Source organism: Chaetodon auriga, chromosome 12, assembly GCF_051107435.1.
Source record: "Chaetodon auriga isolate fChaAug3 chromosome 12, fChaAug3.hap1, whole genome shotgun sequence".
NCBI classification, from domain to species: Eukaryota; Metazoa; Chordata; class Actinopteri; order Chaetodontiformes; family Chaetodontidae; genus Chaetodon; species Chaetodon auriga.
The window spans coordinates 10,859,394-10,874,241 of NC_135085.1; the positions used below are offsets into that span (position 1 = coordinate 10,859,394).

The window sequence follows — 14,848 nt, forward strand, 5'->3', positions numbered from 1 at the left end:
GCCAAATAATACTGATTCTAGCCATGTTTTGACACATGCAGACATGCAGAGCAGCAATAAGCAATAGGGCATAAATAAAACACTGCAATCAGAATGAAGATCTTGATATACTGTAAATGTTTAAAGATGCTGTCACAAGTTAGTAAATTGATGAGCCATACAAAGCAGCAGGTTAGTCGGTAGCGTGTCAGCGTCCACATTTGTACCAGACAGGAGTTTGTTCCAGCTGATGTTCTTAATTGCATTTTCAAGTTCACATCCATCAGTCTTAGGCGTTGAGTTGACAGGGCTTTGTGTTTGAAGACAAGTAGGACTGGTTCTTAGAGAGCTCTCTGCCTGTGAGGGTTACGTTGTGATCAGGCAGACCTGTAACCATGTGGACAGGTTTGGTTTCTCTCTCAGGTTTGTTGCTGAATCCCAGATCAGTTTGAGTTCTCGATGATGACGTTAAGCACTCAGTGTGTGGGATCAGATTCATTCATGATTTCTTTCATTGCCTTTTCACCCAACTCGACTTCACAGCAGATATTCAAATCATCCGTAATAACTACTTCCTTCCCCGAGCTGCTTTCCCTCTCTCAGTATCTAGTTTGAGTGTCTCAGTCCTGCGAGCAACCTGTCCGCTCAACCTTTTCTAACTGGGACAGAATCAAATGAGGCTGGCTGGTGAATAATAGAGAAAAGGACAAACTCTGCACAGTTGCAAAATTACAAAAATGTCTCATCTTTTTGACATTCACAGCAAAGATTTGACAACTTTAGTTACACGAATTTGTGTAATTTATGTCCAAATAGTTCCTAAATCTTACAAGGCATCACCATTTGTCAAAAGGAGAGAAAAACGTTATTCAAAATCAAGAGTGTTTGAGGGACAAATAGTTACAGCAGTGTTCTTCCTTGTGGTGAAACGCCATGAGGCCATTTCAGATGTAAGTAACACATTTGGTGTCTGAATGATAGTTTTATCTATGTTAAAATGGCCGTTATGGAAGGTAAAAAAGAAAACTTCCATACAGCAGGTGATTCCAAACTTTCACGAGAGTTCATCCCGATGAAGGCCTTTCTCCATGCGTCTGGCTAATTTCAATGTCGTTAAATTGTTAAAGTCTTACAGTGGAATAAGTGAGTCCTGAGCATTTTCAGACCCGGCTTCAGAACAGATCATTTAACTTGACAGATATCAGGGACGGTGAAAAAACCTCAGATGCGTTGTAACTTCCTGTCTGCTCCTTCCTCACCTCATGAAAAACGAGATGTTTCCATCCTTTATTAATCATGTATTCTCCGCAGTATTTACACTGTCGCATATTTGCTGACAGCAAATATTTGCCTAACCGTGAAGAGGATATTGTGCGAATCGGATGGATTATATCACGGCCTGAGAGGAGAACTCAATATTAAAAAGGAAAATTTAAAAAAGCACACACACACACAGTATTGAAGTATTGACTGACCAGTGCAGTATTGTCACTGCTGGCATCGAGGCACGCTGCTTGCACGAAATGAGGAACTCAACACTCTCTCATCGGAAAACTTTCATTATGAAAACTTTGCACTTCCAGCATAAAACTCTAATATAGCACTTTGTTTCTTCTTTCATCTCATGTCAACTCATCTCACTCTGACCCCAGTACTGTTCACACTGGTCCTCTTTCTCATGCAATGACTGTCATTCACTGCGCTCTCCCTCTCTCTCTCTCTCTCTCTCCCTCTCTCTCTCTCTCTCTCTCTCTCTCTCTCTCTCTCTCCACCACCCAGCACCCCACCCCTTCCCTCCCCCTCCACATTATCTCTCTCTCTCTCACTCTCAGGGGAGATAGTGTTGTTGTTTGTTGTTTTAAGCCTGAGTTTGGTCCCACCACTCTCAGGAGAGAAGAGAAGAGAGCGCAGAAGTTTGTTATAGCCCACTGACAGGGACTACATGGGACGGTCCACTCCAGGGAGCATCTGATGGGATTATAACACTCTTTCCAGCTCACTTTCCCCACTAAGAATAACTCTGCTCAGTCTGTTGGTGGTGTAGCATCACAGAGGCGACCCTGTGTTCAAATGGACCTGACTTTTAAAGACAGAGAATACCTGCGGCTCATGGTGGAGGAATTTGGTTTTGTCAGCTTGCAGCTCGTTTGGAAGAATTCGTGCTGCTGTTTCCTATTTAGGAGTACGAGGAGAGAGAAACAGCACACACACACGAGAGAACGAAGCGTTTATCTTGGCACGTCTGTGGTGAGGAGAAAGGAGAAGAAGTGAGGAAGTAGTCCCAGATGAGCACTGACAGCTGACACCATCCTCAATTTCACTTGATTTGATTCGGCCTTGTACTTTCACTGTCTGTGAGATGATATAGCAGCTCACTCTCTGATTGGTCTCTAACAGACAAGACTCTTTGCCTTTTTAGGCTCTTCACACACACATACACACACGCGCTCACACGCATACATACATACATACACACACACACACACACACACACACACACACACACTGAGCTGAACCTTTTTGATTCCTCCTTTTCTGCAAAAAGAAATGGACATATCCCTCACAGCAGGACCAAAAGCTGACCTCCAAATTCAGTTTCCCGTTTGATGCACTTTGATCTGTTTATTCTGACTAATTTCTGGCTAATAAGTTTGGAGGAGTGCTCAGCGGGCCTGACGCTTACTGTTCACTCTCATTCTTGCTCATACCAGGTGCAGCTGATGACACTCTTGCTGTTTTGCATCTTCGTGTTGTTTTACATTCGGTGTTCTTGGACCTGTTTTTCCTGCACCATCCTGCACATAACTTGTGACCACAGACATTTTGGACAGCTTTCCCCTCTGATTCATGACAGCATGGGGGTTTTGGTTGCCCAACAGAAGTTCACTATTTCAGTCCCTCGCCTTCCAAATCTGCTATTTTGATGCCTTTCTGAACTGAACCCAGCTCCTTTACAACCCGTCACAAAATGATGAGCAAAGACTCTCGCTTTTCGAGGAAGATGCATGGCAACTTCTCCACCCGCAGGCACTCGTGCATTGGGTACGTATCCAGTTGTGTGTTTTCGTGACTGTGATTACAGTGAAGGCAACATGATACATGTGTTTGCAGATGTTCAGGAAGTTTGGGGAAGCGGATTTCACATGTTTCTGTTTCTGGCAAGTACTGCCTGTTTTTGTCTTTTACAGTACATGAGTTATGATCAGCTGATGGGGAATTCTCTGTCACTGTGCTTACAGTAGCAGCACATTTTGTTGGTGTTTATCTGGTGGTTGTTCAGTCCCAGAGCGTGCCACGTCAATTACATGAAATATAAAAAGGTAAAAACATTTAAACATGGAAGTTAATCTTTTTGCAACTCAGATGAAAGCACTGGTTTGCTTTGCTTTATTGATAAATACTTTTCTAGTGGTGAGTCTGCACTTGTATCCCGTTTAAATCTCTGGATTAACTGAAACACTGTCTAACACCAAAGAGCTAAATGGTTGGACGTGTCCTGTGATGAAGCTGGTGTTGCTGTTGGTGTGCTGGCTGCTGTTGTTGCCATAGCAGGCCTCAGGCTAGCATGGTAGATCAATGGCTCTGTCCACTGATGGCCCTCCTTGGGGGTCCATGGACCTGAGCCAAGCCGAGGCATCCATGTCAGGCACAGTCTAACCATCATGTGGTCAGGGACCTTTGGGTTTCATAAGAGAACTGAAGAAATATTGGCGCACTGTGGAAAATAGCCCATGAGAGCAGCAGATGGAGATTTCATCTGTGTTTTCTATGTTGTCCTCTAGGAAACAAAACAGAGAGGAATAAAATAAAGTGTCAAATGGACTCTCAATCATGGTAACATGCCCCCCGTCTACACACTGATGAGACTGATTGGCTTCATTGTTGTTGTAAGTTGACCCAACTGTGTAATGACCAGGCTGGATTCAGGAAAAACATAAGATCTTCTATAGCTGTCATGAGATCCCTGCAGGACATGCCATTATGTAAGTTTGCACCGACAAATAGCTGAGACTCAGAACATGAAAGGCAAGAGCACACACACATAGGCACACACGGCGTATGAATATACTGTGTACACACACAGGATTACGCAGTCCAGCACGAGTCCATACGCACTGTGAATGGTGACTGAGATGCATCATTAAAATGAGCTTTAAATGCTGCACAGATTCATAAAGAATCCCCCTCTTCAGAGCTGTTGTGGGATTTTTTTCTGTGCGGTGTGGCAAACTTTTGTGAACTCTGGGCATAAAGCATGCGCCTCACGAGTGTCATCCGAACTCCTCCAGCCGTGAGCCTGTTTGGATCATATGAGAAGATCAAAGCAGGAGATTTTAGACCACAGCCAGAGACACAAAAGTACAGACGAGAACAGAACATGCCTCTATTCTCATTACCTGATTTGTTCATTGAGTTTCCTGTTTGGGGAAAAAAGAAAAAAAAAAAAAAAACAGCACTGAAGTGGGGTCACTGTTGTAAACGTCAGATAAAAAGCGAAGTTGAATAAGTTGAATTTATTCATTTTTAGCCACTGGAGACAATGATGTACTTATTGTATGGTGATGGAGAAGATACCATTGGTGTGGGTGTGCTTAAATTAGATAAGGAACAAGTTAAATCCCTTTATAAATAAATAATTTCTCTTCTTATGTAACACACACACACACGGCGAGACAAAGCAGTCTCTTGTAATCCATGTGTGCCCATCACAATAGAGACAGCTCCTCTCCTCACTTGTACTAACAGTACCAGGGCACTATTCATCCTCTGACTACCACACACACACTCACACACTACTAGTAAGCTCCTCAACAATGCATTTTCTAGCTTCCCTGGCAGTGTGGTACATTTAAACAAGTGTCACTGCATTAAAGCTGGACAAGGCTGGAGAGCTCTCAGTCAGTATCATGAGAAGATAGCTGGTGCTGCGTCTGTGCAGCTTGTGACAGTTTGAGAAGATGCCATTTATCTAAAGCAGAGAACGATGGCAAGAGACAAGAGTGTGGTAAGAGCGAGAGAGACAGACGCAACGGCTGAGCAAGTGGGAAAAAGAGATAATTTACACAAAGCGGGTAAAAGCACAGACGAGAGGGCGGTGAAGAAGTGATAGCGAGGACATGGGTCGAGATAGTGCTGCTTTTAGTGGAGATAACGACTGGAAGGAGAGGGTTAGACCAAGAGACGCTGGAGGGGTAACAGGGTGAAAAGTGAATAAAAAGATATTTCTGAAGTGGTAGAAAAAGAGAGAAGGGGGACACAAAGTGGTTGTGAGTCAAAGAATAATTAAGAAAACAAAAAAAAAGTGTCAAGTGAGGCCATCCAACCAAAGGGCAACAGTGTCAATGTCAGAGGTCCCAATATAGCTGCCACTGCCCCCCCAAACACACACCCAGATTAGTCAATAGGGCCTGTGTGGCTGTGGCGGGCTTGCTGCTGTGTGCGTCACTGCTGTACTCCATATTTTAAGCATGACTGATTTCCCCAATCGCCTCCAGAGTCTCATTGATTTCTGAGGCCGGCAGCAGCAGCAGCAGCAGCAGCAGCAGCAGCAGCAGCAGCTGGGGACAACACTAACACTGCTGGAATTCAAACCCAGCAACTTTACTGTACTCACACTGTGAGAGGACACAGGTGTCTTTAACCGGACGTTCAGAGAGAGCGCAGCAACAACAAAAAGACTGATCAAAGGACATGTCGTCGTGTCCTGAACGGATCAGACGTGCTGCTATTTAAGCCATTAGAAGAATTCGAAATGCAGCTTCAGACAGTAAATAATGAGAAATAATTTCAATAAAATGTTCAATATGTGGCCAATCTGTAATTCAGTTCAGCCTTACTTTGGCCTTGCTCTGTCTTTGTCTCACTCTCACTGATGAATAAATGCATTTCCGAAGAAAATCCTGTCTTTTACTCCAGGCGTTGGTGCTGGGTGATGGCAGCATCAGGTTGACTGTTCATTGTAACCACTAGAGGGAGAAACCGCCTAAGTTATGCTCAGACCGTGAAAGCACAGTGACCTCCTGCAGACCAAGCGCTCGTTGAATAGAGGGGAAAAAAAAGCTGTGGTGGTTTGGTAGATTATAATTCTATTTTTAGGCTGCTGGAAAGAGTCCTCATGTCATTAATTCGACTTCCACAGTGCTGTGGAGAGTTGTAATGTAATATGAAGGAATGTGTTCGAAGCAATTTAATCAAGTACTTTTTTCAGTAAATATTCTACTGCTGCTACTTCTGTGTACTCTGTATACATGACACCTATTGCACACTTTGTTCCTCCTGAGATTTATCCCTGGTTTTACTTTGGGTGTGCAGGATGTTGTATGTTGTTGATACCGTTAAGCTCTCTCAGTCAAATTTGTGATTCTGTGCTATATAAATAAAATTGACTTGACACCCAACACTGCTGCTGTACTGGGTCGTAACATTTAACCTGAGTAGTTTGTACATCGGCCACTTGAGGCAACAGTATACTGCAGAAGAATACCATTACTAACTATCAATGCGCTGCAAAGTTTTCTTAATCACAGATGTGGCACATTTGATTTTATGAAAGGTAGAGTAGTACTAGAGAGTATCAATGAGGTTGTGATGGTGTGGCTGCTGCGTCTGCGCTTCATGGCACTTTTTTCTTTTCCAACAAGCACTTCCTTCCTAAAAGAGCAGCCACCTGACATCTGAGAGTTCACACAGGTTTAATGTGTGTCTTTCAGTGCGTGTCCCTGGCCCTGTACATGTGCCTGCATTAGTGGGCTCCCTTGTGTGTGCGTCCTGGCCTTTTTGGGCTGTTTGTGTGTAAGTGTGACTGCAAGCGCTTGTGTTTTGCATGTGTGCGCACAAGTCTGTCATCCACCCAATCCCCAAATCAGACGAGCCCCGAGCCCCACCGTCGTGCTAGCAGATGGCAGCCTAATGAATCATGAGGCGACACACTGATAGCCTTTACTACAGTACATGCTGTAACATGACGTTTGACATCACCGAGGTTCAGTTAAATATAGGCCACAAGCAGCAGCCACATGCTCACACCTGGTGCTGCTGCTTTGTTACGTACACAGTATTATCGATGACATTTCTACCATGAAGAAACGTGTTTCACGTTGCTTGCTTTTCTCCTGCTCTGTGGTCATCACCTTTAACTTGAGATAAACGGAGCAGCTGCTGTGTGCCCTTCGGGTGCTTCTGAGGAGATGTGAGACGCTTCAAGCCTGTGCTGCCTGTATTTGACTAGTGCTGGATACAAAAAGTTATTAGATCAAGTGAGAAAGGAGACCATTTTTCCTGTTCAATGGATGCAGTCAGCTTTGGGAACAATTCTTCCTGGAGATCCTGATACAGATAAAGAAAACTGTAGTGGACATGGGCAGCCCTGCTCATGTGAATATGCCTGTGTGAGTGTGCTGGTGTGTTTGTATACCCTGTTCTGCAGCTGCTTTTTTAACCTCTTGATCACTGCTGAACCCGACACAGGGTCCCTCTAGTGTACGGCCGAGCATGGTTCAAACCAACAGTAAGTTATTTTAAATTTTGGTAGAGATCCCAAAGTTTCTTAAGATAGCAAACATGTTTAATTTAGGAAAATGTGTGTAAAACTGTGCAGAGTGTTTTCATTTGATTTAATGGTGAAGCAACATGACATTTTCACATTGATTTACTCAGGCTTCGTGATGCTTTTTCAGACTCTAGCAAGTCGAAATGTATTTGTTCATATTTATTATGCAGCCACACAATAGTTTCAGCTGTGTATTTGGGTTAATGTAGTATGTGTTTTAGACCATAGGCCTGTTTAATATGCTTCTATAATATAAGACTGGCAGGTGTAAAATTTGCCACGCTCTTCTAAGCATGGCAGCTGTTTTTAATTTGTTATAAGACATCATCCGTGTTGAGAGATGAGTGGGTGTTTCTACAGTGTTCAGCACTTTTTGGTGTGTTAGAGGAAACCGTGAGAAAATCAAGCCTCCATCTCATGCTCCAGTTGTTCAAAGCTATTAAATTGATCACTGACTTTTTATGACCTGATAGCATTATTTAATAGCTATTTTTTGGTCATATAGCCTCCTAAGAAGTACCTGATGCTGGTATTGGTTCCCTTAATATCTCAGTGTCGGCAGCAGCCTGCACTTTCTTCTGCACCCGTAACACCCCAGAATGCTTAATTGCATTTGACTTGCACACTGTTGACCTGCATGAATTTCAGACAAAGAAGCAACACAGAGTGGCTGACATTGCTGTCAGAGTTAATGCTGTCCATTCTGAGTAAATGTCAAAAACTTTTTATTAATATAAAATAAAACTCAAAGCAACCAGTTTCTGTGCTTGAGAATGTCAGTCCCTCCTCATTATTCCCTCGCAATATTTTATTTTACTGTACATTTTCTTTCATTCAGACATAATTGGATCTCAGTGGACATGATGGTGGAAATTAATCAGTGTCAGCTCGCTTTACAAACAAACCACAAACAGACAATATGTCCACTGACAGGCAGCGACTCTGACACAAAGCGCTCCTCGCTGACTTCAAAACAGCTCGTTATCCAAGAATGCTCACCATGCCTCCATGTAGCCAACACATGATGTCATGAGGCCCCTTTGCAAATAATGGACTATTAAACCCACAACTGAGGGGTCAGCCTGAATTTATGAGGCCTTGCTATTTTATGAGTTTTAGAGATTACCTCGCCACACCGCCTTGGCGTTCAGTGCTTTAGAGCACGACTGTCTAAAGACGAGATGTGAAGATACTGAGCAGAGCTAAACATTTCATGTCTGTCTTTCTTCAAACATCCACTCTCCTCCACCACGGTGACGCAGATACAGTGAACATTGTGAAGTCTTCTGGTATACTGCCAACCAATGTGTGTGTGCGTGCGTGCGTGTGTGTGTGTGTGTGTGCATGTCCACTCTAAACAGCACAACTTTTGAACCATGTCGTTTAATCACTTTATTCTTCTAACTGCACATGAAAACAATTTTCCTGTCATGAAAATGCGTCAAACGTACATGCTCGCAACATCCTCTCATCCGGTTTGCTTCAGGACACTGAGGATAAATTCTTCAGTTTTACAAGTCCAAAGCCAGATCACATGTTAATGTTTGTACAGTATATAGTCACAAAAGATAGATGTGACTACAGAGCCAGAAAACTAAGCAAACTGAGAGACTTGTGGAGTTCTATATCAGACCATGAGGGAGCTGGTCATGATTCTGTTCGTGTCATTGGATTTATAAACTGTTCCTGTTGAATTCAGGCTCCATAAAAGCCATAATATATAGCAGTATTGTCGGTCTGTTCAGTTTGTGGTTTTGATTGACCCTTTTTGTGTGTGCACCTCTGCAGATTTCCTTAAATGGCAACTTTTCGACCACCGACACGCAACCTGTGTATTATATTAAAGAATTACATTAAATATTTTTAGGGAGCAAATAACCACAATGCTGTCTGCGCTGTATGTCGCAACCAACTAAAATATAAAGTTGAAAAATAAAACCACAGCTTATGAAAAAAGCATAAGCCAGCTCTTTCCCATATGTAGGTAATGGAGCAGTGGTGCTGTGATGCATTTTAAACTCTCTGGCCTTTAGAAAGCGGCCTGGTTCATGTTAAAGATACCTATTGAGCCTCTATTACAGTCATATTTTCTTGCTTTTTCTTTTCCATTCTCACCTATTGTTGTGTCTCTGCCTAACATTTGTGAATTCCATAGCGATGAGGTGATGCTATTGATTGATTTGCCAATTTAATTGAACCATGTCTTAGTGCAGAATGTAGCATGAAGTGCACATCCATTTATGGAGATGTTTTTTGTGTGTAGGAGCTAGCTGGATAGCAAATGACCGCTCGTCAAGCCCTGCTTCGCCTGCCAAACTCTCCGGTCACACAAGGCACATAATGCATTCATAGTAATTTTTGCTGAAATGACAACACACTGGCAGATTTTATCAGCTTTAGCTCGCGAGCTAATTAAGCTAGTTGAAAACCCCATCTCCAGCTTTCTCCTGCTGACCTGTTTTAAATTGACAGCCTTGTTTGAGTTCTTCTGTATGAATTGATGGTTACATTCACCAGTTGATGATCCACGTATATACACTATATAGAACATAAAATAGTTCTTGTAGTGTAGAACTACTTCATCGTATTTTTTTTTTAAGTATGGTAAGATGAAATGTAAGATCAGACTTTTATTTCATTCTGTCATACTGTCCTGTGTAATGTTCATGGCTGGGTGTTAACTTCCCAAAATACAATAAGAAGCAGGATAGCCGCTAACATTAGCCTAAAGTCTAACATTACCCAGGATTATCTTTCACAGCTACTCCAGGATGCTACACAATTTAAAGTAGTATATATTAATAGTTTTCATCAGTCACAAGGGTTTTTTTTATGCAATGTGTAACCCCACAAACTAATGTTAAAGTCAGCGATGTGTTCCTTTGCTTTGGAAGTAATGCTAAGTTACTTCTGTAGAAAGTGAGCTGCTTAGCCTGGCATGCTAACAGTTGAAGCTAACGTTAGAGCAGATAAACACAGCATTTAATGCAGTTCTAACACTATTTGTCTTGTATTTTGTTTTTGGGAATATTTACAGAAAGACACCACCCATCAAACTCACAGAGTTTGCCCCTTATTATAGACCCATGCACACGAGGGGAAGGAGTTCAGCAAATGGGCAAAAGGTCAAAATTCAATCCCAATGCAATATCACAAATGTACCCAAATTGTTAGAAGGACTTGCCAAAGTTGTCAAAATAATCAAATATTCCTTCTAAAAGAAAGACAAAGGTTTGAACCATTGAAATATCTGTTACTGCACGTTCTGTGAGCAAAAGGAAAAAACAAGAGTTCAAACAGGACAAGCAGGACGAATTCTGCTCTGATTTATAGACCATATTTCACATGTTTTTGTATCCAAGAGACTAAAGGAGACAACCATTTTTAAAGTTTTTTCATTGAATGAGAGCGTTGCAGTGTTTGTGCGCTGTCCATGTACATCCACTAAAAGTGCTTGTATTTACCACTGACAGGCTCAGATTGTTATTCTAAGTGTCTGAAAACATTATAGAAAGGATCCGCACAGAGATACCTCTTTGTTAAAGAGTAGAATCAGTTTTGTTTAACCAGAAAAAGCTGTGATATGGCACTCATTCACAGAGGCAGTGAAAACAGCGTGCAGTGCCAGAATTATGACATTATGACATGAGAGATTTAAATATGTCAGACTTCAACAGATTTTCCCGGTAAAAATCGAATGTATGCATTTTTTTAGAATTACAAATCTAAATTTGAATTTACAATATTGATTAACAGCTCAGAAAACCTGATCACACTCCCCTCAGCAATTAAAATCTTCTCATGCACGCAGCTCATCCTGATGACATTTTACAAATTCTTCTTCTCTGGTCTAAAAATCCAAAGCTAGGCTTAATCAGTCTCAGGGCATATAGTCTGTAAATTCATGGCCCCGGACTCGTTTTACTGATCTCTTGTCAAATATTTCCTGTTTAAGTTTTCATATGAAGCCTACAAAAGGTCAGCCAGCTAAGGTTTCATATTTACTTTCCACATTTCTGGTCTTCAAAAATACACTGCCCCTGGCCACGGGTGACCTTGCATGCTTGTGCCTAAGCCTGTGTGTGAGCACATACTGCATACGGGTAAGTGTGTGTTTGTTTGTCCATGTTCTTCGTTCTCAGCAAGCTGTGTCCCAAGAGCTACTTACTGTAATACCCTATCATACTCATCCTATCATCAATCTCTTTACCTAACATAGACAAGACATACCTGCCACACACACACACACACACACACACACACACACACATTAATACACGCTCCATCTGGAAAGGATAATGGTACTATGGCCAAAGGGGGAGTGCTGTCCTGCCATTGTATTAGGATTCAGTGTGTGTGTGAGTGTGTGAGACAGAAGGAAGGGGTTAAAATGGCTAAAACATTTGGGGAAGGCAAGAACCATGCTGGCTCTGATCCCGCCCCTTTTCTCAGCTCTGACCTCACTCTGAAACTTGTTCCCCCTTGTGTGTGTGACACACACTCAGACACACACACAGACACTTGCACAGTCACATGCCTACACACACGCGCGCAACTCACACACTCAGCTGCTCACTCTCTCACGCACACACCTCGTGCAGATCTGTGCACATTCTGTGGGGCGCTCGGACAAAAAAAAACACACACACACACACACGTCTGCAGCACAGGGCTACTGTGACAGACTGGAGCAGGAGAGCAAGTTTGCCCAGGGAAAGGAAAGGTCTCTGTTTGCTGTGATTGAAGGTGTTGCAGCCAGAGGAGAGAAGAGGAAGCAGAGGAAGAGAGAGGGAGAGAGAGAGAGGGAGAGCAGGCAGGCAGAAAGGGAGAGGGGGAAGAGGGCAGCAGTGTTGAGCTACATTTAGACCCAGGGCAATGACAAGATGTACATGGGGGACCGATTAATGGAGCTCTGCTGAGAGTGATGAAAAGCTTTTTCTACAGCCTGCACGGCAGACAGGCAGGCTGCAGGGAGTGTGCACGAGGAATTCAGGTGCTCAGCAAGGAACGCACTCCAGATTTATTCAGATCATCCAAGGAAAAGCAGGTTTTCACCAGCGTACAGTAGCATGGATTGCATCATTGCTCTGCGCTGGAGCCAGCGGTCCTAGAGCTGGTGTTCACTGCTGCCAGAGGTAATGAGAACTCCTGGGAAGCCGTGGAGAGCCGGACAGCCCGACAGAGCCAGACAGACGAGGAAGCGGGCCGGGGTTTACAGGGATGAGACCAGCCACAAGCTGAGGAGAACCAAGAGAGGGAGAGCAGCGGAGCGTCCGAGAAGAGGAGGGTGAGGACGAGTTAAAAAAGAGAGTAGACTAAAGAAAGATGAGTGTGCCGACGAACTGTGGGTTCTGTTACTCCGTGGAGCGGAGTATCACTGTGAGGAGTGGGAACATATGGGGATCGCCATGTGCTGTCAACACGCCTATTGACATCATACAGAAACGCAGGCGGTAATTAAGAGCTATCTCATTTACTCTCACTCGCTCAGTCCTTTTGTCTTTCTCTGCTTGTCAGTGTCTCCTTTCATCACTAACACACACGTACACACACACACACACACACACACACAGCATGTGCAACATCACACAGAAACATTATGCAGTACATGAAGTGAGGAGCATGTTCTGTTGGCAAAAAGGCAGTTCTTTAAAAAAAAAAAGTTACCTGGAATATAGAATCACTTGTGCAGCATCAATGACAATTTCTTATGTTAGTATTGATTGAAAGTGAAAAATGGAGGTGATCCCACAGCTGCAGTGTACAGGACTTGATATATTGTGGTTTAAGTGTTTTATAACAGAGTGTCTGACATCGGTGGCCTGCATACAGTTTTTTATCAGCTGCAGTATTTACAAGAAACATTCTTTTGCCCTTATCAGTTGTTTTTGGTTCATATCTGCATTTCCCAAAATATTCTCGTTATCATATTTCCTCTTGACCACTTGTGTCGTCTCCTCTTTTGTTAGACTCGGCGCTGCTCCAGGGAGTGATTCTTTTTTTCATTACACAAAAGACACCAAGTGTCTATTCACGTTGAAGCCGCAGTTAACGAGACTCAGCACAAGGGAATTGGAAATAATTGCTCTTGCATCATTTGTATTTTCTATTGCATTTGGTTACAAAAAGCAGTCCACCATGGAACTTTAAATTATTCACTTTATTCTGCTGTGAACACTCCTGCCAAATCACATGTGGCTAAAGACAAACTAACCGTGGTTATACTATATAATGTAGCTCAGCCAAGACTTGAAAATGAGGTGACAAGCTGTACAGGAGTCTATGTCTAATTTTAAATCTGTGTGGGGGATAGAAATGAAATAGATTGTGCAGTATCTGCTGCTCGCATTTTATTGCCGAGCTGCAAAACTCTTTTAACGGCAGTGAGATTAAGCAGATTTACTTGGAACAGCTTTTCAAAAACGGGAGGGGGTCAAATATATGTTACATTTTTTCTTATTTTAATTTCACAAACTTAAATATAAAGTAATCCAGTAATTCAGAGACACTGATTTTCACGTGGTTTCTGATTTTTGTTGCAGCTGTACCCTCCAGCCAGTCTGTTACACCTCTAATCAGCAACTTTCAGACTTTTCCCTGCACTGTCACAGGATGTGAAAGACTCACATTCATACGCACTTAAGACAAATAAAGCATGTATGCAAATGTGTTCTGTACACGCAGCTTGGACATTAATGCAGGAGAAATCATGTTCTTTTTTTCTCTGCATCATGCACTGGCTCTTTCCCATCAGAGCTTTTTGTGCACTGTGTCGCTCTAATGCCAAGGTTTACACAGATATTCTCACAGGAAAAGTCCACCATAAGTTTTGTAGCTTCACACATAATCCTCAGTGCCAGTGGGGAGTCTGTGAAGGGGGTCTCGAAGATAAAGGCGTGTTTACATTACAGTCCTCTGCCGTCTTTCTCAGGCAGGACCCTTGTTTATCAGATGTAATGCAGAACATTTGTGAGCTTGAGGGATTGTAAAGGGCAGTTGTACTTTCAATTGAATTTCCCTCAAGACCCCTGCCAAGAAAGTGCAGCGGAGTTGTACTTTTGAACAAAATGTGGACAAAAATTCAGGGGTGATGCGAAAGTATGGAAATGTCAGACTATTACTTATCACACTGCTGCTCAGATTACTTCCACCTGTGGATCTAAAAAGCAGTCCAGACATTCTCTGCACGCTATAGTTGCAGTTTTAGGATCCATTAATATGTCCACGGAGGGGAGTCACAGACTGGACAGAGGGCACGTGGAGCTTAATTTGGGTTGAGGTATCGATCTTCCCGGGTACACCGATGATGGAAGAGCAGGC

At 42.9% G+C, this 14,848-nt stretch overlaps 1 protein-coding gene across 5 annotated transcripts in view; it reads left to right on the forward strand.

The window, feature by feature from the left end:
* The window catches only part of pde4ca (phosphodiesterase 4C, cAMP-specific a), a 52,246-nt gene that overhangs the window by 10,724 nt on the left and 26,674 nt on the right, over positions 1–14,848 (forward strand). Inside the window, exon 1 of one of the 5 annotated variants that reach the window (XM_076744600.1) lies at positions 1,881–3,021. The exons of 2 other annotated variants lie outside the window; for them this stretch is intronic. In XM_076744600.1, coding sequence (XP_076600715.1) covers positions 2,948–3,021 — 74 coding nt within the window. In that variant the 5' untranslated portion in view covers positions 1,881–2,947. Of the gene's footprint in view, positions 1–1,880; positions 3,022–11,946; positions 12,982–14,848 lie in introns of those variants that run through there. 2 more of the 5 variants (XM_076744598.1, XM_076744599.1) reach the window with 2 other exon arrangements.